The following is a 24,314-nucleotide window of genomic DNA, read 5'->3' as shown; positions in this document are numbered from 1 at the left end:
CACTGTTTTTTAGAAAGAATGTTACTAATTTTATTCAGTTAAATACTCAGTTGTTTTTAACGTATGTATACAATGTATCCAAAGCCAGGAGCTTGCGGCCGAGAAACACGTTTTAAGCTCGTTACAATTAAACATATTTTGTTTTAAAAATATACACTTTGTTACGGCTCATATCTAATTGTCTCTCTCTGCTTCTTTGGGGGAGCTTTCAAACATACAAGCCGTCTTCTTATTGCGGACTGTGTCGCTTGCTCCAGAAATAGAGGGGTAATCGTTGCCGATATTGAAGATCTCCTGTACACTACAGAGGAGAGTCCACGGCTGCTTCTCTGAACAGTTTGGAGGATCCGTTACTCAGCGTACTGACTGCTGTTGAATGTCAGCCCGCACATTCGCACTTCTTTGCATAAGAGTGCCAGTTCTTTTGTGAGTATATCTCCATCTGCTTTTAGTATAACTTTGCATTCTGAAGTTTGTCTGCACCATGAGGCGCTGTCTTTCTTTGTCCTTCTTATAGATGCACTGATCGATCACTCAGTCCCAAGACAAGCAGCCTATACTTCCAACTTATCACCAAACCAGAGACTGTTTTTTCGTCCGGATACCGGTCAAGGTTTTATTTAAACTTTTTGGGGTCTTTAGATAAAACTGTTTTCTGGACTTTTGTTCTCAGATTTATTATTTTTTGCACAATGATTTGTTCTATTGTATGCACGTGTATGAACATTTATATTCTGTATATTTACATCCGTATTGCAGGTTTAATTATTGTCACTCTGGCGCACACTATCACTATATATTTTTAATATAGTGCTATTTTTCTAGTATTTTGTGGGTAAAGTTGGCGAGAGTGGGGTGTAAGATAAAAACAGCACTGAAAAGTGCCTTTACATTGCAGTCTATGGGAACTGTGTGTTCCCAGTAAATATATATATATATATATATGTTTATATACATATATATTTATGTGTTAATATGTGTAATATACACATATTAACACATATATATGTAGATAATCATATACATATATATTTAAATTTGCTGCCATCGCTGGTCTACTTACCCCCTTTTCTGTGCTTAGTTTTTGTGTCATTTCTGACAGCATGAGAACGAGGCTCCCCTTGAAGCCTATGGAAGTGCGCTCTCGTGAGCGCAATGCTTCCCAGCGCGTTTGCATTGTTGTCAACTTGTAATACATTAGCGTGCGCTGGTATTACTTGTTGGAGCGCAAATATCGCTTTCACAAAAGTGATCTATAGAGCTCCACTTGTAATTTGGTTCTTTGAATTTTGTCAATAAAAATTAACTGATTTGTTTTCCTCTTGTTAAAGTACCTACATAATGTTTTTGATTTTGCCTCTCATCCTATGAAGAAAATGGATAAAGGGTGTGGTAATCTAGCGCTAAGAACTCCCTAAGCTGTAAACCATAAGAGGGGGGTCTAACCTCCCCCCACAAGAGTATAAGTAATGGAAGAAGGGGATGGATATAGCGCCAAAGGCCTAGGGATGGATATACAAACTGCCACTAAGTAAAAGTAACAAAAGTCCGAGAGGGGAACAGCACCTGGGAGTGTGGAGTGTGCACGGTAGACCAAGGGCGCTGCCAAGCCCCAGACACATAGAAAAGATAAGCAAGGTCTCCAGCACTTTGTCAAACCAACTTTATTCAGACACAAATAGCGACGTTTCGGTGTCACAGCACCTTATTCATGCTTGAAGCTGAATAAGGTGCTGTGACACCGAAACGTCGCTATTTGTGTCTGAATAAAGTTGGTTTGACAAAGTGCTGGAGACCTTGCTTATCTTTACTAAGTAAAAGTACAGATTTATTACAATCAGATAAAAGACAATAAATGACAATAAATAGTTAAATGAAATAAAATCAAATGGTGGTATATAAAAAATAAGCTAGCTACGTATACAATATAGACCAAATATTTGAAATTCCTTAAGCGGAGAATCTAAAAGCAATAAATTAGTCTCAAACGCAGAGACTATCTGAAATACTGATAATCAAAGAGGTGTAAGAATATCTATGACTGACCATGCCAGCTAAGCACTCAAAGGTAGTGGAGAAGCTGAAAATGGGGCTGCTGGTCAAATGATAAAGTGTGTCAGTTATGGATCCATAATATAGTGTGCAAAGTAGTGTGCAGTTTTGGATTTGTTACACCGAAAAAAAAATTTTGTTTTTGTTTTTTTGGAGCTGTGTCTGACTTTTTGGAGTTGTGTCAGAGTCTCCTGTGTTATTAGTAATCACTCGGCATTCATATGGGACATTAACCACTCCCCACCAAGGTCTCCCCTTAATATACTATTTCTGTATTTTTCTTGTTAGTTTTTTATTTTTCTTATTGTGTTTTGCATTGCAGTGTTTTATCCAATTATTTGTTTTTTATGCATTTGTACCACGGCTTGTTCTGTATTTGTGTTCACTTACAACATCCTACACGCACCTCCCTGTCATTTCACTAACTTTGCACACTATATTATGGATCCATAACTGACACACTTTATCATTTGACCAGCAGCCCCATTTTCAGCTTCTCCACTACCTTTGAGTGCTTAGCTGGCATGGTCAGTCATAGATATTCTTACACCTCTTTGATTATCAGTATTTCAGATAGTCTCTGCGTTTGAGACTAATTTATTGCTTTTAGATTCTCCGCTTAAGGAATTTCAAATATTTGGTCTATATTGTATACGTAGCTAGCTTATTTTTTATATACCACCATTTGATTTTATTTCATTTAACTATTTATTGTCATTTATCTGATTGTAATAAATCTGTACTTTTACTTAGTGGCAGTTTGTATATCCATCCCTAGGCCTTTGGCGCTGTATTCATCCCCTTCTTCCATTTCTCATCCTATGAAGCCAAACATTTTTACTGCCTGTCCCTTTAAAAAAAATGTTTGCTGACCAGACCACTGTTTTGTATTATTGCAAAACTACATGAAATCTGGGCTGTTTATCTACCGTCTACAATTAGAACTACTGCACTAGAGCTTTAGTTCGGCATTTAAAGGGACATGACATCGTTTTAGATTGTAATCTGATTATGAGGAGTAATTTAGCTAAACATTTTGGTTGATTTGGTGTAAAAGAATTGATCAAATCATTTGATAGCACAATTCTTTTACACCAAATCAACCAAAATGTTTTGCTAAATTACTCCTCATAATCAGATTACAATCTAAAACGGTTTCATACCCCTTTAAATGCCGAACTAAAGCTCTAGTACAGGATGTGAGATGCTTGCTGGCTTTTTCATTGTACAGTCAAGTTTGCCATAGAATATCGCAAAAAAAAACAAAAAAAAAAAAAACATATAAAAATGAACACTATAATAAACAGACTGATACGCATATTAATGAGGAAGGCGTGCCTTCACAACCGGAAGTTGAAGCGCCTAAGTGTGTTTTGCGGAACCCACGTTATGTTCTATGTGCGTCGCCATTACGAACCGGAAGTAAACGTTCACACTTTAATTCCTACTCTGACTTACATAGTGAGCACCATGAGCTGTCAAATAACGTGTGTTGCTTGGGTACAGCGAGGAGTCGCCAAGGAAGTACCTGACAAGGTGAGGGGTTGGAAATATACGTGCAAATAAATATGCTAGGGATTTAAATGAATCACAGGACATGTAAGAGTCATGCATGTGTTATCTAATTTCTTTTTATCAGTCTGGGTTGCAAAGCTATACAGTTATGTGCAGTTTTATGTGAATGTCACATCAATCTCAACTATTATTGTAGGTTCTGAACTTTAAATCGAAAACTAAGACTTTGTGTTTTAAGTAAGCTTTTCTGAATGAACAATGTAAAAAATATTTTGTTATGTATGAATTTTATAATGGAGAATGCAATTTGTTTTATATGTGTGGTATTCAAGAGTCTTCATCCCTTTTTAACTTATTGGGTACAATTCAAAACACATGCAGTGTGCATCAAAGTTTTCCTGTGTTCATTGCTGCCAGGGAGAGTGATACATAGGTCGATGCTTTGCTTTCAATTCATTAAAAGGATACTAAACCCAATTTTTTTAATTATAATTCAGATGGAGCATGCAACTTTCTAATTTACTCCTATTATCACATTTTCTTTGTACTCTTGCCATCTTTATTTGAAAAAGCAGGAATCTAAGCTAAGGAGCCGGCCCATTTTTGGTTCAGCATCTGGGTTGAGCTTGCTTATTGGTGGCTAAATGTACCCACCAATCAGCAATCACTATCCAGGGTGCTGAACCCAAAAAATGGGCATGCTCCTTAGCTTAGATTCCTGCTTTTTCAAATAAAGATGGCAAGAGAACAAATAAAGATTGATAATAGGAGTAAATTGGAAAGTTGCTTAAAATTGCATGATCTATCTGAATCATGAAAGAGATTGTACACTATATATTTTTTTTGCATTAATGTTTTGTAGATAATTAATTTATATAGCCCATCTGGGAGTGTTTCTGTAACAATGTATAGATTTTGCTTATTTTTAAATAACATTGTGCAGATTTTCAGACTCCTAACCAAGCCCCAGAGTTTTACATGCATACTGATGTCTACAGACTCCTGGTTGTATAATGGGTCTTTTTATATGCAGGGAAGGGTGTGTGTGCCTGTTACCGTTTCACCAGCCCATTTTTCAGTGGGTGTCCCAGCCTATTCTCTTCAACAGTGCTAAACGGGGAGCTTCTAAGAAAGTTGAATGTTTTCTTCTGGATTTTAATATCAGTACATGTGCATATTCTTCTTTAAAGTAGTATCCTATTACATTCAGTTATATGAAAATTGTTGTATACTGTCCCTTTAACGCCCTAGCCACAGGAGGGGTACATTACAGTGTGTTAACAGCCTTTGTTGCTAGCAACGAGGTGAACGTTACTGTCTTATTTAGAAAAAGGAAAAAGCTTTTTGAAAAATGTAGACATTTTCATATGGACATTATTATTATTTTTTTTGCCTGCATTCACTACAGGGAGTGCAGAATTATTAGGCAAGTTGTATTTTTGAGGATTAATTTTATTATTGAACAACAACCATGTTCTCAATAAACCCAAAAAACTCATTAATATCAAAGCTGAATAGTTTTGGAAGTAGTTTTTAGTTTTAGCTATTTTAGGGGGATATCTGTGTGTGCAGGTGACTATTACTGTGCATAATTATTAGGCAACTTAACAAAAAACAAATATATACCCATTTCAATTATTTATTTTTACCAGTGAAACCAATATAACATCTCAACATTCACAAATATACATTTCTGACATTCAAAAACAAAACAAAAACAAATCAGTGACCAATATAGCCACCTTTCTTTGCAAGGACACTCAAAAGCCTGCCATCCTTGGATTCTGTCAGTGTTTTGATCTGTTCACCATCAATATTGCGTGCAGCAGCAACCACAGCCTCCCAGACACTGTTCAGAGAGGTGTACTGTTTTCCCTCCTTGTAAATCTCACATTTGATGATGGACCACAGGTTCTCAATGGGGTTCAGATCAGGTGAACAAGGAGGCCATGTCATTAGATTTTCTTCTTTTATACCCTTTCTTGCCAGCCACGCTGTGGAGTACTTGGGCGCGTGTGATGGAGCATTGTCCTGCATGAAAATCATGTTTTTCTTGAAGGATGCAGACTTCTTCCTGTAGCACTGCTTGAAGAAGGTGTCTTCCAGAAGCTGGCAGTAGGACTGGGAGTTGAGCTTGACTCCATCCTCAACCCGAAAAGGCCCCACAAGCTCATCTTTGATGATACCAGCCCAAACCAGTGCTCCACCTCCACCTTGCTGGCGTCTGAGTCGGACTGGAGCTCTCTGCCCTTTACCAATCCAGCCACGGGCCCATCCATCTGGCCCATCAAGACTCACTCTCATTTCATCAGTCCATAAAACCTTAGAAAAATCAGTCTTGAGATATTTCTTGGCCCAGTCTTGACGTTTCAGCTTGTGTGTCTTGTTCAGTGGTGGTCGTCTTTCAGCCTTTCTTACCTTGGCCATGTCTCTGAGTATTGCACACCTTGTGCTTTTGGGCACTCCAGTGATGTTGCAGCTCTGAAATGTGGCATCTTGGCAGCTGCACGCTTGACTTTTCTCAGTTCATGGGCAGTTATTTTGCGCCTTGGTTTTTCCACGCGCTTCTTGCGACCCTGTTGACTAGTTTGAATGAAACGCTTGATTGTTCGATGATCACGCTTCAGAAGCTTTGCAATTTTAAGAGTGCTGCATCCCTCTGCAAGATATCTCACTATTTTTGACTTTTCTGAGCCTGTCAAGTCCTTCTTTTGACCCATTTTGCCAAAGGAAAGGAAGTTGCCTAATAATTATGCACACCTGATATAGGGTGTTGATGTCATTAGACCACACCCCTTCTCATTACAGAGATGCACATCACCTAATATGCTTAATTGGTAGTAGGCTTTCAAGCCTATACAGCTTGGAGTAAGACAACATGCATAAAGAGGATGATGTGGTCAAAATACTCATTTGCCTAATAATTCTGCACTCACTGTATGAATGTAACAACTCATTAACATTCAAGATATTTCCATTTTTGACCATTAGTTTTGACTTTTTATTTACCAATGATGTCTCTTGTAATATTATAATTTTGCCTTGTAATATTATAATTTTTTTTTTTATATAGGTTGAGCTGAACAAGGATGAATTAAACAAACTTATTACTGAAGCAAAATATCAACTGGAGTAAGCAATACACAGCATGTAACTAAGTCTGACATAAAGAACATGTAAAAGCTTCAGTATAAATAAATGGTTATCCTGTATATATATTTGTGCTGCATGTCACAGACTAGTTTTTGTAACAAATGTGTTATTAGTATAAATAATATTAACCAATATGCTTTATTTATTGAGGAGCCAACTTCAGCACTATTCAAGGGTACAGATATTTTTTAATTTACTTCTATTATAAAATATACTTTGCTCTCATAGTATCCTTTGTTGTAAAACATTCCTAGGTTCGTTCAGGAGCAACAATCCACTACTGGGTGCTAGCTTCTGATTGGGGGCTTCACACATATACTGCTTGTCATTGGCAATCCAGATATTTTCTGCTAGGTTCCAGTAGTGCATTGTTGCTTTGGAGCTGACTTTATCTATGTTTTTAATCCATTTGCATAGTTACATGCCAACAATAGTGCAATGAGAAAATGCTCTAACAAATTTGCACTTTTTTTTTGTGTCAGTTTAAAGGGATGTAAAGCTCCAAAAAGAAAAGACTGAAATATGTTACATTATCTTATTGTTACATAATTGCTGATATTTAGCTATGCTTTTGACCTGTGCAAATATTTATCACTTAAAGAGTAATTTTAACAATAGTGACCCACAGAGCACTGCTTGTCCAGAGCAGAAGCTGACACTGATCCAGTCAGCAGCGCCAGTCTCATAGCTGGTTTGTGCGACTAGATATGCTGATTAGATCAGTTGAAATTTTTTCTCAGGACCAGCGGTGCTATGCGGGTCTAGTGCGGGACTTTTAACTGTGTGGTTAACTTTTTTCAGAGGTTAAATGCATAGCATTACAGCATTGCTAGTGTTAAAATGACATGCTCTAATGGATTAGAACATGTAATTTTAACACTGATGTCCCTTTAAACAATTGTGAAGTGAAAGCTGTTTAAAGGGATATAAAAGTGAATAAATAAAATTCTCTTATGTTTTAAATATTTATATTATTGCACTATGACTTGCATATAAATAAAACCTGCAGAAGGTTAAATACATAGGTAAAGACAGCTCTTGAGCAACTCTGTACTATTGGGAACTAGCTGAAGATATCTGATGACCCAGAGACGGGAAGCATATGTATGTAGCCAACAATCACCAGCTAACTCCCAGAAGTGCATTGCTGCTCTTGAGCCTACCTAGGTATGCTTTTCATCAAAGGATGCTAAGAGAGCAATGTAAAATTCACTTTGTATACTATTTAGCCTCACTATACCCCAGCATACAAAATATTCACGCACCAATGCAGCACTTCAGTTAATTAACGTATGTCTGCAACATGTCAAGTTCTGTTTTTGTAAAAATGACAAAAATAAAAAAAGGAAATTTGGTCAGTGGCCTGGATATCGCCGATGGGACGGTTGGACAGCTGTGATCTAGCCATTTAATCGTGTTGACAGAGAAAAGGTGAATTTGAGGAGGTTGATTGGCTGTAGGTGGTTTGTATGTATTAAGGAGTGAAGTGATGTACTGGTTTTATTTTAGAAGTACATAGTACAGATTCCAAAGTAATATTTTTTTTTGGATTAGAGTCCCTTTAAGGTGTTAATATTGTTGATCTCACAACATTCTTTTCTTCATGTAGAGGAGATCATGATGATGAAGATGAAGCTGAACAAAATGAAGAAGATGGCCTGGAAAGGGCTCAAGACCCTGTTGTAGAGTCAGATGAGGCTACTCAAGAAACAGATGACCAGGAGGAAACCATTTCAAAATTGAAGGATGATGAACTGGCAGAGTATGATTTGGATAATTATGATGAAGAAGGAAGAACAGGTACTCCCTCAAAGCCATTAAATGCATAAAGCTCATTTAAAGGGACATTAAACACTAAAAAAATGCTAGATAGACTGATGCATTCATAGAAAAGATAAGTCTGTGAATAACATGTGGATGTATTTTTTAAAGTTTCCTTAGTTGTTTAAATAGTGACAAAATAAGTGTAATGTTTTATTGTCTATAAAACAATGGGAGCTGCCATGTTGTAACTTAGGTTACATTCTCTGCTGTGGCCTATTAGGGACAGTTATAGATAGGTCACTAGAGTGTGCAGCCAATGGCTGTGTGGAATATAACAGCAACGGAAAAGTTCACAATTTCAGAATGGAATTGCATGAAAAAGGGACAAAATAAGTAATGAATCTATATAGTAACATTTTTTTTATATTACTATGCCAAAGTGTTTAATGTCCCATTTAAAAACAAATAAGAATTCTTAGACTTGCATATAAACTGGTCATGTCTCATTCTTTGAAATGATGAACATTTATGTATTCTATTTTTCTTTAAAATCTTTGAGCATTTTATAAAGAAATAATTGTTGTTATAGAGTTTAGTTATCCTAGAGCAGTTGGTTCCAAACTTTTTCCGGCCATCATCCTCTTGGTTCCATAAACTCGCCGTAAGTGCTTCCTTCCTTACTCTGTGATGATGATAATCAGAAAAGCAGTGCACTGCTAATGAATTAAGCGCAATGCAATTTAACGGAGTAATACAATTTTTTAATTGAAGCTTTTTGATCTTGTGATACCAGCTTTTTAGTTTGGTTGTCGCAACAATTGACCAGTCATTTCAAGTGGCTGGTTATTGCTACCGCAAGCTTACTGTAGCAATTAGCACTCTGAAAACTAACTAGAGATTAGATCTCTGGTTAATTTTCTAAAAGTTCCCCAAATGCCTTAAAAATAGAGGGCATTGTAGTTTTTTTATTAGGAAAAAAAATGTAGCTTTAATTTTTTTGTTTATTTTAATAATAATAATTTAAAAAAAAACTGCACTAGACAGTTTTGGGGCTTTAAAGTTGGTGGGAGTGGGGTGTTAGATGAAAAAAAGGGCACTGAAAATTGCCTTTACATTGCGGTCTATGGGAACTATGGGGTGTGTTCTCATAGACCGCAATGTAAATTTATATGTATATGATTATATACATATATATATTTGTGTTAATATGTGTATATACACATATTAACACATAAATATATATGTATATATTCATATATATTTAAAAATGCTGTGCTACATACCTCCTTCTCTGCACAAGGTTCTGATGCCGTCACAGCCTTTGGAAGGGTGCTCTTGTGAGTGCAATGCTTCCTAGCAAATTGCGATTAACTTGTAATACCAGCGCACATTATCGTCCTCTGGTATTACAAAGGGGAGCACTAATATTGCTTGCATATAAGCAATATTTAGTGCTCCAATCTAGTAATCTGGCTCTTAGTAATGACTTATCTTTAAAAAAAAAAAATGTTAATATGATGGATGGTTTTAACGTGATACCATGGACAGATTACTGTATGTAAAGACACTCAGTCAAGCACAACTGTAATTCGTGCTTCTACAAAGTAATTCTAAACTATGCAGTTATTGTTAATAATACACACTAATGTATAGCGCTGGTAAAACAAAGAATGCAAGCTCTCCATATATAGGGATGCAATATAGTGCAGTCAGTGAGAGCGTTGATAAACTTGAACTCTCATAAAAAGAAAAGCCTTGAAAACAAAGAGCATTACAACTTCAAATATGAAGAGAAAGAAAGTTGTTTCTCTTTAGGCTAAAGTACAGCAAATAATAATTGTTGCGCTTGGTGGGCAAACTATCATCCTCTTCCACTTCTTGCCTAATAGGGCCCCTAAGATAGTCCCAATGCCCACTTCAACCTCTTGTGCCTATTAGCACCCCCTGCATATTTCCTCCACCACTTGTTTTGGGAATCGCTGCTTTAGAAAGTATACAGCTACAGTGGTTTTGAACAATTACTTTACAGGGCTCGACAAACCCAGGGAACCACTGGCTCCTAGAATTTTACCCATGGCTCCTAACTTTTTGGGTTATTCTCTATATATCTATATACAACAAAACAAAAAATAGTTCAAAACAGCTTTCTTAATATGTCATATCGGTCACATGACTGCTCCAGTCAAACCCAGCAGCAGTACTGTTCACTTCTCCAGGGGGATGTGCCCAGATCAGTGTCACAGCCCTTTACTGCCACCATTTTACTTGCCTCGTGGTTTGTTTCTTCAATCTTGAGGTGTGCATAGAAAAACCAAAGGTGGTGGATTGGCTGTGCTCACTTCTCTGGCCTATTCATTCTGCAGAAAAACTTCAAGGGGAACAAGCCTCTGTTTTGAACAGTTAAATGCATTTTTTAACGCAAAAATCAATGTTTTTTCCATATCCCAAAGCCTATGTATGTATGTGTGTGTATATAATATGTTACGGTTTAGGTAAGATTTCAAATGAGTATATGTTTTCAAAAATACTTTAAATTCACAATTAAATATAAAATAGGGAAAAAAAACTGCAGACTCAAACTGAATTGGGTACACACCCCATGACAGTTCAGAACTCAGTCTTAGGTACTCACCAGTTATACAGCTCCCAGCAACTCAGATAGTTAACACCAGACCAGCCTGGGTGCAAAGCACATATGGAAAATTACAAAACAAAATATTGGCAAAACACATAGAAAATATTAACACAACACATAGAAAGTCTGGCTCTCTCTTGCAGGTACACAGTTAATTATATACTTGTATATATAACATTCTAAAACTGACAGGAATTATGTAATTAAATGTACATATGTGAGGTTTTAATTATAGCATCTTAAAATCTGGGAGAATCCTCTTTTAGCCCAGTTGTGCTTTTCACAGAGGAGAATTTTTATGAAGTATGTAATTTTGATCTTGCATAACATGGTAAGTCTAGCCCAGAAATACCAGGCAATCCTCCTCTGAACAAGGAACATTGTAACCCCAGATGATCATTTTGGTCGTCTTTGGGCTTCGTCAGTGAGGTGCCGCCATATTCCTATAAGCACATTGAACAAGGAGTCCATTTTAAGATGCTTTTAAATTCACCTCTATTATCAAATTTACTTTGTTCTTTTGGTATCCTTTTTTGGAAGCACATGTACATATCCTCAGCTGCAATGCACTACTGAGAGCTAGTTGATGATTGGTTGCTATACACATTGTCATTGGCTCACCCAATGTGTTTAGCTAGCTCCCAGTAGTATATTGACGCTCCCGGTGCTGACTTTATGTGTTTAATCTTTTTTCTACATGTAACATTAGAGCATTTTCCTTTAGCACTTGTATGTCCCTTTCAACAACCTTGAATGTATCTTTTTAATATAAGAGATGTAACATAAATGTATTAAACAAACGTACATAAAAGGATGCTCCTTTATATTTATGGTCCGGCTATTATAATTGTGGGAGTTTGTCTGCTGAAGTAATTCAGTACATATTTTGCAGTATCCTTTGTGCAAAAATATGCATTTCCTGTTAGCTTTAATATAAATATTTTTTATATTAATAATGAGCTAACTTATTAGTAGCTATGGCTTCAACTATAATCTCTATGCTGATGATACTCAGATTTACCTATCCACCCCTGCACTCTCTCCTTCTGTCCTTTCCCACATCAGTGGCTGCTTATCTGGCATTTCTTCCTGGATGGCCTCTCGCCACCTAAAAATCAACATGTCCGAGACTGAGCTTCTTCTAATCCCCCCCCCCAACTAATTCTACTCTAGTTTCTAACTTTACTATCACTGTCGGTGACACCACTATCTCCCCATCACCCCAAGTCCGCTGCCTAGGAGTTACACTCGACTCCAATCTATTCTTCATACCCCACATCCAATCTATCTCTTCATCCTGTCGCAACCACCTACGCAATATCTCCAAAATTCGTCCTTTTTTGAGTGCTGAAACTACTTAACAGCTAATCCATTCCCTAGTAATTTCCCGGCTTGACTACTGTAACAACCTACTAACTGGCCTTCCTCTCTCCCCCTTCAATCCATCCTAAATGCCTCTGCTAAGCTAATCCACCTCTTCCGACGCTCTGTATCTGCAGCACCCCTCTGTGAGTCCCTTCACTGGCTCCCCATTCACAGCAGAATTAAATTCAAAATTCTCACTTTGACCTACAAAGCCCTTACCAATGCTGCCCCCCCATACCTGTCCTCACTCATCAACAAATATACTCCAGCCCGTCCCCTAAGATCCAACAACGATCTACTCCTTGCCTCTTCTACCATCACCTCCTCTCATGCTAGACTACAGGACTTCTCTTGTGTGGCACCAACCCTCTGGAACGCACTTCCTCGTTCTGTCAGACTTTCCCCCAACCTCTACTCCTTTAACCCCTTAGTGACCAGAGCACTTTTCCATTTTCTGTCCGTTTGGGACCAAGGCTATTTTTACACTTCTGCGGTGTTTGTGTTTAGCTGAAATTTTCCTCTTACTCATTTACTGTACCCACACATATTATATACCGTTTTTCTCGCCATTAAATGGACTTTCTAAACATACCATTATTTTCATCATATCTTATCATTTACTATAAAAAAATTTATAAAATATGAGGAAAAATGGAAAAAAACACACTTTTTCTAACTTTGAACCCCAAAATCTGTTACATATCTACAACCACCAAAAAACACCCATGCTAAATTGTTTCTAAATTTTGTCCTGAGTTTAGAAATACCCAATGTTTACATCTTCTTTGCTTTTTTTGTAACTTATAGGGCCATAAATACAAGTAGCACTTTGCTATTTTCAAACCATTTTTTTTCAAAATTAACGCTACCACACGTGTATTATGCCCAGCAGTGAAGGGGTTAATTAGGGAGCATGTAAGGAGCTTTTTGGGGTAATTTTAGCTTTAGTGTAGTGTAGTAGACAACCACAAGTATTGATCTAGGCCCATTTTGGTATATTTCATGCCACCATTTCACCGCCAAATGCGATCAAATTAAAAAAAACGTAAAATTTTTCACAATTTTACTGAAATAATTTACAAACAGCGTGTGCAATTATGGCACAAATGGTTGTAAATGCTTCTCTGGGATCCCCTTTGTTCAGAAATAGCAGACATATATGACTTTGGCGTTGCTTTTTGGTAATTAGAATGCTGCTAAATGGCGCTGCGCATCACACGTGTATTATGGCTAGCAGTGAAGGGGTTAATTAGGTAGCTTGTAGGGAGCTTGCAGGGTTAATTTTAGCTTTAGTGTAAAGATCAGCCTCCCACCTGAAACATCAGACCCCCTGATCCCTCCCAAACATCTCTCTTCCCTCCCCTACCCCACAAATGTCCCCGCCATCTTAATCCCTGATCCCCCACCAAACAGCTCTCTAACCCTCCCCCTCTGACTTAATGTGCGCCATCTTGGGTACTGGCAGCTGTCTGCCAGTACCCAGTTTAGTGAAAAAAATGCTTTTTTTTAAAAAAAAAAATGTCCCTTTTCTGTAGTGTAGCTTTCCCCACCCCTTCCAGATCCCTTAGATGCTTTAAAAAAAAAAAAGTTTATTTCATTTTTTTTTAACTTTTTTTCTGTAGTGTAGCGGTTCCCACCCGCTCCCGCCCCGTGCACGCGCCCGCCCGCCACCCCCGTGCACGCGCGCGCGCCTGTGCGCGCCCCCGTCGGCTCCGCTTCCGATCCCGCCCCCCTCCACCTTACTCATCTCACCGATGGCCGCCCACCCGCCTCCCAAGTCGGCTCCCACCCACCAACGATACCGGCCATCGATGTCCGGTGCAGAGAGGGCCACAGAGTGGCTCTCTCTGCATCGGATGGCCAGACAGTGTTATTGCAGGATGCCTCGATATCGAGGCATCGCTGCAATAACCGGAAAGCACTGGAAGTGAGCAGGATCGCTTCCAGCTGCTTTCCACACCGAGGGCGTGCAGGGTACGTCCTTGGTCGTTAACTGACATCCTTTAGAGGACGTACCCTGCACGTCCTCGGTCGTTAAGGGGTTAAACGCTCCCTAAAGACCTTCTTGTTTAGGGAAGCCTATAACCAAATCAGTAACTAATGAATTCCACTTGCCTAATAGTTGCCCTCATCTAACTTCACACTAACATCATTCCCACCTTTGCAGTCCCCACCTCCTGTTTCTCACCCTCCTACCCATTTAGATTGTAAGTTCCCACGGGAACAGGGCTCCCAATTCCCCCTTTATTTGTTTGTTAAATTTTGTCTGGTGTCTCATATTGTACTGTCCTTTTATCTTTGTTACCTATGAACTGCGCTGCGGAATCTGTTGGCGCTTTATAAATAAAGAATAAGAATAATAAATTGTGTGCCCATATATGCATTTTAGAAATCTTCGCTTTCTATATCCATTAAATAATTAAAAGGAATTTTTTTGTGTGTTTTTTTTTTTGTTTTTGTTTTATTAAGATATTGTGAATCTTGGAGACAGTTTAGCTGGACTTGCTGTGTTTGGAAGTAATGAACATGATACATACATCACCCTAAAAAACACAGTAAGTATGCTTACATTCGCTTTTTTTTTTTAATAAAGCAAAACACTATCAAATTACAAAACGGAGCATGTGCAATATTTTGACACCCCCCTGCTGGCGGCCCATTGGCCGCGAGTCTGCAGGGGGCGGTGTTGCACCAGCAGCTCACAAGAGCTGCTGGTGCAATGCTGAATACGGAGAGCGTATCGCTCTCCGCCTTCAGCGAGGTCTTGCGGACCTAATCCGCACTGTAGGATCAGGTCCGCAAGACCTTTAATGAATTGGCCTCTTAGTCTCATCTTCAGTTTTAGGTGGACATTATACGTTATCTACATCCTAGTTTTTTAACCTGTGGTACGTGTACCCCTGGGGCATTAGCAAGGGGTACCAGGTTTTTGTTTCTGATGTAGCTATTGTAATTATTACATATTAATGAAAGCTGTGTTTCTCATTTCTACCTTCAAGCACTTCTAACAGGGCAGAGTGCATTTCCCTGCCTAGGTTGAACCACTGCTCAAAATTAGTAAAACCTTAGATTCTGGCTTGTTAGTGGGATGGAAATGAGCTTCACTGATATCAACAGGAAAGTGTATTAGTGTGCCCATGTGTCAGAGACTTGTGCCTTTGTGAAATAGGTAAAGTGCTTCATACTAAAGTGCGCCGTAGTAAAACTAGACAGATAAACTGTGTATGAAATGGTTATTAAAAATGGAAGGATTGTAACATAAATATTACTTTCCTCATCATGCAAAAAATAATTTATTTTCCTCTTTTTTTTTTTTTTTTTTTTTAAGAAGGAAAGTAATTACATATAATTATTAATAGCAATGGACTATATACATGTTTTCTCTTGTAAGGTGTATCCAGTCCAAGGATCATCCATTACTTGTGGGATATTCTCCTTCCCAACAGGAAGTTGCAAGAGGATCACCCACAGCAGAGCTGCTATATAGCTCCTCCCCTAACTGCCATATCCAGTCATTCTCTTGCAACTCTCAACAAGCATGGAGGTAGTAAGAGGAAAGTGGTGAAATGTAGCTGTTATCTTGCTTCAATCAAAATTTGTTATTTTTAAATGGTACCGGAGTTGTACTATTTTGTCCCAGGCAGAAAAATAGAAGAATCTGCCTGTGATTTCTATGATCTTAGCAGGTTGTAACTAAGATCCATTGCTGTTCTCACACATGACTGAAGAGAGAGGTAACTTCAGCAGGGGAATGGCGTGCAGGTTATCCTGCTATGAGGTATGTGCAGTTAAGATTTTTTCTAGAAGATGTGAATGCTAGAAAATGCTGCTGATACCAAATTTATGTAAGGTAAGCCTGAATACAGTGATTTAATAGCGACTGGTATCATGCTTACTTTTTGAGGTAATACTCTTTTATATTTACAATATAAAACGTTTGCTGGCATGTTTAAACGTTTTTATATATACTTTGGTGATAAAACTTTATTGGGGCCTAGTTTTTTCCACATGGCTGGCTTAAATTTGCCTAGAAACAGTTTCCTGAGGCTTTCCACTGTGTTACTATGAGTGGGAGGGGCCTAATTTAGCGCTTTTTTTGCGCAGTAACTTTTACAGACTGAGACATCCAGCTTCCTCAAGGAGTCCCCTGAATGCTATAGGACATCTCTAAAGGGCTCTTAGGCTTTCCAAAATCGTTTGTTGGGGAAGGTAGGTCCACAGCAAGGCTGTGGCAGTTGGTGTGACTGTTAAAAAACGTTTATCGTTTTTTTGATCTGTTTTTTTGAACTAAGGGGTTAATCATCCATTTGCAAGTGGGTGCAATGCTCTGTTAGCTTATTATACACACTGTAAAAATTTTGTTTGATTTACTGCCTTTTTTCACTGTTTTTCAAATTCTGTCAAAATTTGTTTCTCTTAAAGGCACAGTACCGTTTCTTATATTTGCTTGTTAACTTGATTTAAAGTGTTTTCCAAGCTTGCTAGTCTCATTGCTAGTCTGTACAAACATGTCTGACATAGAGGAAACTCTTGTTCATTATGTTTAAAAGCCATGTTGGAACCCCCTCTTAGAATGTGTACCAAATGTACTGATTTCACTTTAAGCAATAAAGATCATATTCTGTCTTTAAAAAAATGTATCACCAGAGGAATCTGACGAGGGGGAAGTTATGCCGACTAACTCTCCCCACGTGTGAGATCCTTTGACTCCCGCTCAAGGGACTCGTGCTCAAATGGCGCCAAGTACATCCAGGGTGCCCATAGCGTTTACTTTACAAGACATGGCGGCAGTCATGGATAATACACTGTCAGCGGTATTAGCCAGACTACCTGAATTTAGAGGAAAGCGAGATAGCTCTGGAGTTAGACGAAATACAGAGCATACTGACGTTTTAAGAGCTATGTCTGATACTGCCTCACAATATGCAGAAGCTGAAGAAGGAGAGCTTCTTTGTGGGTGATGTTTCTGACTCAGGGAAGATGATGCAACCTGATTCTGATATTTCTACATTTAAATTTAAGCTTGAACACCTCCGCGTGTTACTCAGGGAGGTTTTAGCTGCTCTGAATGACTGTGATACAATTGCAGTGCCAGAGAAATTGTGTAGACTGGATAAATACTATGCAGTGCCGATGTGGACTGATGTTTTTCCAATACCTAAAAGGTTTCAAGAAATTATTACTAAGGAATGGGATAGACCAGGTGTGCCGTTCTCTCCCCCTCCTATTTTTAGAAAAATGTTTCCAATATACGCCACCACACGGGACTTGTGGCAGACAGTTCCTAAGGTGGAGGGAGCAGTTTCTACTCTAGCAAAGCGTACTACTATCCTTGTCGAGGACAGTTGTGCTTTCTTAGATCCAATGGATAAAAAGTTAGAGGGTTACCTTAAGAAAATGTTTATTCAACAAGGTTTTATCCTACAGCCCCTTGCATGCATTGCTCTTGTCACTGCTGCTGCAGCGTTCTGGTTTGAGTCTCTGGAAGAGGCTTTACAGGTAGCGACTCCATTGGATGACATACTTGACAAGCTTAGAGCACTTAAGCTAGCCAATTCTTTTGTTTCTGATGCCATTGTTCATTTGACTAAACTAACGGCTAAGAATTCTGGTTTTGCTATCCAGGCGCGCAGAGCGCTATGGCTTAAATCATGGTCAGCTGACGTTACTTCAAAGTCTAAGCTGCTTAACATTCCCTTCAAGGGGCAGACCCTATTCGGGCCTGGTTTGAAGGAGATTATTGCTGATATCACTGGAGGAAAAGGTCATGCCCTTCCTCAGGATAGGTCCAAATCAAGGGCCAAACAGTCTACTTTTCGTGCCTTTCGAAACTTCAAGGCAAGTGCGGCATCAACTTCCTCTAATGCAAAACAAGAGGGAACTTTTGCTCAGTCCAAGACGGTCTGGAGACCTAACCAGGCCTGGAACAAAGCTAAGCAGGCTAAAAAGCCGGCTGCTGCCTCTAAGACAGCATGAAGGAACGGCCCCCTATCCGGTAACGGATCTAGTAGGGGGCAGACATTCGCTCTTCGCCCAGGCGTGGGCAAGAGATGTCCAGTATCCCTGGCCGTTGGAAATTATATCCCAGGGATATCTTCTGGACTTCAAGGCTTCCCCCCCAAAAGGGAGATTTCACCTTCACAATTATCTGCAAACCAGATAAAGAGAGAGGCATTCTTACACTGTGTACAAGACCTCCTAGTTATGGGAGTGATCCATCCAGTTCCAAAGGAGGACCAGGGACAGGGATTTTACTCAAATCTGTTTGTGGTTCCCAGAAAAGAGGGAACCTTCAGACCTATTTTGGATCTAAAGATCTTAAACAAATTCCTCAGAGTTCCATCATTCAAGATGGAGACTATTCGTTCCATCCTACCTATGATCCAGGAGGGTCAATACATGACTACAGTGGATTTAAAGGATGCTTATCTTCACATTCCGATACACAAAGATCATCATCGGTTTCTCAGGTTTGCCTTTCTAGATGGGCATTACCAGTTTGTAGCTCTTCCCTTTGGGTTAGCTACAGCCCCAAGAATTTTTACGAAGGTTCTGGGGTCGCTTCTGGCGGTCCTAAGGCCGCGGGGCATAGCAGTGGCCCCTTATTTAGACGACATCCTGATTCAGGCGTCAAACTTCCAAATTGCCAAGTCTCATACGGACATAGTGTTGGCATTTCTGAGGTTGCATGGGTGGAAGGTGAACGAGGAAAAGAGTTCTCTATCCCCCCTCACAAGAGTTTCCTTTCTAGGGACTCTGATAGATTCTGTAGAAATGAAAATTTACCTGACGGAGTCCAGGTTATCAAAACTTCTAAATTCCTGCCGTGTTCTTTATTCCATTCCTCGCCCTTCGGTGGCTCAGTGCATGGAAGTAATCGGCTTAATGGTAGCGGCAATGGACATAGTGCCATTTGCACGCCTACATCTCAGACTGCTGCAACCCTGCATGCTCAGTCAGTGGAATAGGGATTACACAGATTTGTCCCCTCTACTAAATCTGGATCAAGAGACCAGGGATTCTCTTCTCTGGTGGCTATCTCTGGTCCATCTGTCCAAAGGTATGACCTTTCGCAGGCCAGATTGGACAATTGTAATGACAGATGCCAGCCTTCTAGGTTGGGGTGCAGTCTGGAACTCCCTGAAGGCTTAGGGATCGTGGACTCGGGAGGAGTCACTCCTTCCAATAAATATTCTGGAACTGAGAGCTATATTCAATGCTCTTCAGGCTTGGCCTCAGTTAGCAACTCTGAGGTTCATCAGATTTCAGTCGGACAACATCACGACTGTGGCTTACATCAACCATCAAGGGGGAACAAGGAGTTCCCTAGCGATGTTAGAAGTCTCAAAGATAATTCGCTGGGCAGAGATTCACTCTTGCCACCTATCCATATCCCAGGTGTAGAGAACTGGGAGGCGGATTTTCTAAGTCGTCGGACTTTTCATCCGGGGGAGTGGGAACTCCATCCGGAGGTGTTTACACAATTGATTCATCGTTGGGGCAAACCAGAACTGGATCTCATGGCGTATCGCCAGAACGCCAAGCTTCCTTGTTACGGATCCAGGTCCAGGGACCCCAAGGCAACGCTGATAGATGCTCTAGCAGCGCCTTGGTCCTTCAACCTGGCTTATGTGTTTCCACCGTTTCCTCTGCTCCCTCGTCTGATTGCCAAAATCAAGCAGGAGAGAGCATCGGTGATCTTGATAGCGCCTGCGTGGCCACGCAGGACTTGGTATGCAGATCTGGTGGATATGTCATCCTTTCCACCATGGACTCTGCCGCTGAGACAGGACCTTCTACTTCAAGGTACTTTCAACCATCCAAATCTAATTTCTCTGAGGCTGACTGCCTGGAGATTGAACGCTTGATTTTATCAAAGCGTGGTTTCTCCGAGTCAGTAATTGATACCTTAATTCAGGCACGAAAGCCTGTCACCAGGAAGATCTATCATAAGATATGGCGTAAATATCTTTATTGGTGTGAATCCAAGGGCTACTGATGGAGTAAGGTCAGGATTCCCAGGATATTATCTTTTCTCCAAGAAGGATTGGAGAAAGGATTGTCAGCTAGTTCCTTAAAGGGACAGATTTCTGCACTATCCTTTTGCACAAGCGTCTGGCGGATGTCCCAGACGTTCAGGCATTTTGTCAGGCTTTAGTTAGAATCAAGCCTGTGTTTAAACCTGTTGCTCCACCTTGGAGCTTAAATTTGGTTCTTAAAGTTCTTCAGGGGGTTCCGTTTGAACCTCTTCATTCCATAGATATCAAACTTTTATCTTGGAAAGTTCTTTTTTTGGTAGCTATTTCCTCGGCTCGTAGAGTTTCCGAGTTATCTGCCTTACAATGTGATTCTCCTTATCTGATCTTCCATGCTGATAAGGTAGTTCTGCGTACCAAACCTGGGTTTTTACCTATGGTGGTATCTAATAAGAATATCAATCAAGAGATTGTTGTTCCGTCTTTGTGTCCTAATCCTTCTTCAAAGAAGGAACGTCTATTACACAATCTGGACGTGGTTCGTGCTTTAAAGTTTTACTTACAAGCTACTAAAGATTTTCGTCAAACATCTTCTTTGTTTGTTGTCTACTCTGAACAGAGGAGAGGTCAAAAGGCTTCGGCAACCTCTTTCTTTTTGGCTAAAAAGCATAATCCGCTTAGCCTATGAGACTGCTGGCCAGCAGCCTCCAGAAAGGATTACAGCTCATTCTACTAGAGCTGTGGCTTCCACATGGGCCTTTAAAAATGAGGCTTCTGTTGAACAGATTTGCAAGGCGGCGACTTGGTCTTCGCTTCATACTTTTTCAAAATTCTACAAATTTGATACTTTTGCTTTTTCGGAGGCTATTTTTGGGAGAAAGGTTTTACAGGCAGTGGTACCTGCCATGTCCCTCCCTTCATCCGTGTACTTTAGCTTTGGTATTGGTATCCCACAAGTAATGGATGATCCGTGGACTGGATACATCACAAGAGAAATAAATTTATCAGGTAAGCATAAATTATGTTTTTTTTTATGTGTTGATTATTGCCGGTTGTAATATTGCCAAATATTAAATTCCAGAAAACATAAAATAAATATCAGATTCCTATATATTTACTTCATTAACACATTTGATTAAAGCTTTGTGAAATCAAGTAATACCCATGATTTCCATTTTTGCTCATGTAAAAGATCAATAATAATTATGCTACAGTTGGGGTACAAATGAATGCCTACAGGGCTACTTGCTACAAAATGACTGAGAAACACTGATCTACATGAGAGAGAATTGATAAGAAATGCAGTTTTATATGAAGATTGTAACACGTCTATTGTAAAACAAAATTACATGTCAGCACTGCTGATTGAGTCAACTGCAGTTTCCACTCAAAATCTATAGTGCTCAGCAGGTCCTGAGCTGTAATTCTACTATGTGTTTAACCCTTTTGCGGGGGTTAAACACACAGAGGTGTAGAGTCACTTGTCTTAAAATTATATGCTTTAATGAATTGGAGCGTATCATTTTTCTGTCAAAATGTAAACTTTCATGATTCATATAGAGAATGTAGTTTTAAGCCCTTAATGGCCGTGGATGTACCAGGTATGTCCTGTAGTAAAACGAGCACTGGAAGTAATAGGTGATCGCTTTAGCCGCTCTTACCATATTGCCACAATACCTGGATATTGAGGCTTTGCCCAATACGTAAGTAAACTGCCGGGGAGCTTTAGATCTGAAACACCAGGCAGTTTAGAGCATCAGAAGCATTCAATAGCTGCCGATGCTGGTGGCTAGCATGCTGAGTGCCTTGAGGGGTTGAGGCACTAAGTAAAAGTTAAATAAAAATTTTAAAAAATTAAATGAAAAATAAAATAAGGTTTGCCTGCAGGAAAGATGGTGCTGCCCTTCTACGGGCATGGCTTTCATCTGGATGGGTGTTCCTAGCTTGCCTCATCATAGAGACTGACTAGGAACATCCAATCAGAGATTGCCTCTAAATGTGATCACTCAATAAAGTGATCATCATTTGCCTGATCAGGTTAATATTTTGTAAATATTGATTGACCACCATGGGTCTGCCTCTCTCATCTCACTTGTGTTTTAGTGAGGGAGAGAGACAGATCAGTATTGAGAGGGAAAGTTTTTGTTACATTTTTTTAAAGAATTAATTTGATTAATTTCATTTTGAGACCCAAAGGCTCTTCTAAGCCATTAACCCCTTCTGTGCCGTAGATCACTGCTTAGGCATTGATATATATTTATTTAATTTTATTGTAAGACTTGAAGGCTCTTCTAAGAGCCATTAACCTTTTCTGTGCTGTAGATCACTGCTTAGACATTGATATCTATGTATTTATAATGATACGGCGTTTTTATTTTGCTGACAAGGCTTATTCCATCCTTGCTTCAGATTCTGAGGCCTCCGATTTTGACCCTGGTCAGTGCTCCGATACATCATCTAGTGAAATAACTGTATCTTGTTATGTATCTGTGGCTGGTGGCCCCCCTTGCAGAAGGAGACGTGTTGCTCCAGCTGCTGAGGAGCGGGTAGTGCCTAATCTCCAGGGGTCCGCTATCTCTCCTTTCACAGCAAATCCTGGCATCAATCTGGATGTCACAGGATTACCCTCCTTCAGTTTATGCAGCTTTTTTCTGGGGGATAATGCTTTGGGGAACGTTGTCTCCCAAACTAATGTATATGCCCAGCAATTCCGTGCTGCTAAGCCCGAGTCTTTTTTTGGCAAAGCAGAAATGGGCCCCCATTGACATACCAGAATTTCTAAAATTCTGGGCACTCAGAATGCTGATGGGCATAATCAAGAATCCCTCCATCTGCTCCTTCTGGAGAACTAATCCCATTTTCTGTACAGCCAGTCTATGTCTAGGCAAAGGCATAAAATAATACTTAATTTCATGCACTTTAATGGCAACAGCCTGTGCACCTCTAGGGAGCACCCCCAGTTTGTCAGGCTGTACAAGATCCGCCCCCTAATTACCCACTTCACTGCCATTTTTGCAGAGGCTTATACACCTGGAAAGAATATCTGCGTGGATGAATCCCTAATAAAATGTAAGGGAAGGCTGGGATTCAAGCAGTATATTCCTTCCAAGCTCTCCGGGTATGAAGTGAAAGTGTATAAGCTCTGTGAGAGCGAAAGTGGGTATACTCAGGCATTCCATGTGTACTAGGGAAAAGATTCCGATCTTGACCCTTCAGGTTGCCCAGAACATATGGGAACCAGTGGCAAGATTGTCTGGGAACTAATTCAACCCCTGATCAACAAAGGGTACTACTTGTATCTTGATAATTTTTATACAAGTGTCCTTTTGTTCGGTATCTGTAAGAACCGCATAGGATTCCAAGAACAACTGTCACGCACCTGGCTACGAAGGGGGGAGACCTCATCTCTGCGCCAAGAGGAGTGGTTGGCAGTTAAGTACAGAGACAAGAAGGATGTACACCTTCTCAGCACCACACTGAAAGGACTGTGGAGGTCTCTGTACAAGGCAGAGCTGAGGTCACAAGCAAGCCAGTGTGCATCAAGGCGTATAACCGGCATGTGTGTGGGGTTTATCTGTCAGATCAGCTGCTACAGCCCTACCTAATTATGCGGAAGACAAGGGCCTGGTACAAAAAGGTTGCAATTTATCTAATGCAAATTGCAACCTACAACACTTTTCTGTTGAACAAAAAAGCAAACCCCGGAATGAAACTGACTTTTTTACAATTCCAGCTCCAGGTCATTTTGGGGATTTTGTACCAAGATGCACCTGCTCTCCAGGCGGTGATGGGGGGAAAGCAGAGTTGGGGCTACCCAATTTATTTTAAAATTTCCTCTACTACCACACAACAGA

At 39.8% G+C, this 24,314-nt stretch overlaps 1 protein-coding gene across 1 annotated transcript in view; it reads left to right on the top strand.

The window, feature by feature from the left end:
- Positions 1 to 3,435: 3,435 nt before the first annotated feature.
- PWP1 (PWP1 homolog, endonuclein) overlaps positions 3,436 to 24,314 on the top strand; it is a 229,293-nt gene continuing 208,414 nt past the window's right edge. Inside the window, exons 1-4 of the mRNA XM_053718754.1 lie at positions 3,436 to 3,588; positions 6,641 to 6,699; positions 8,330 to 8,520; positions 14,954 to 15,039. Of these exons, the coding sequence (XP_053574729.1) occupies positions 3,442 to 3,588; positions 6,641 to 6,699; positions 8,330 to 8,520; positions 14,954 to 15,039 (483 nt within the window). The 5' untranslated portion in view covers positions 3,436 to 3,441. The remainder of the gene's footprint in view (positions 3,589 to 6,640; positions 6,700 to 8,329; positions 8,521 to 14,953; positions 15,040 to 24,314) is intronic.

This window comes from Bombina bombina, chromosome 6, assembly GCF_027579735.1.
Source record: "Bombina bombina isolate aBomBom1 chromosome 6, aBomBom1.pri, whole genome shotgun sequence".
Classification (NCBI taxonomy): Eukaryota; Metazoa; Chordata; class Amphibia; order Anura; family Bombinatoridae; genus Bombina; species Bombina bombina.
This window is presented reverse-complemented; position numbering and strand designations above follow the sequence as displayed.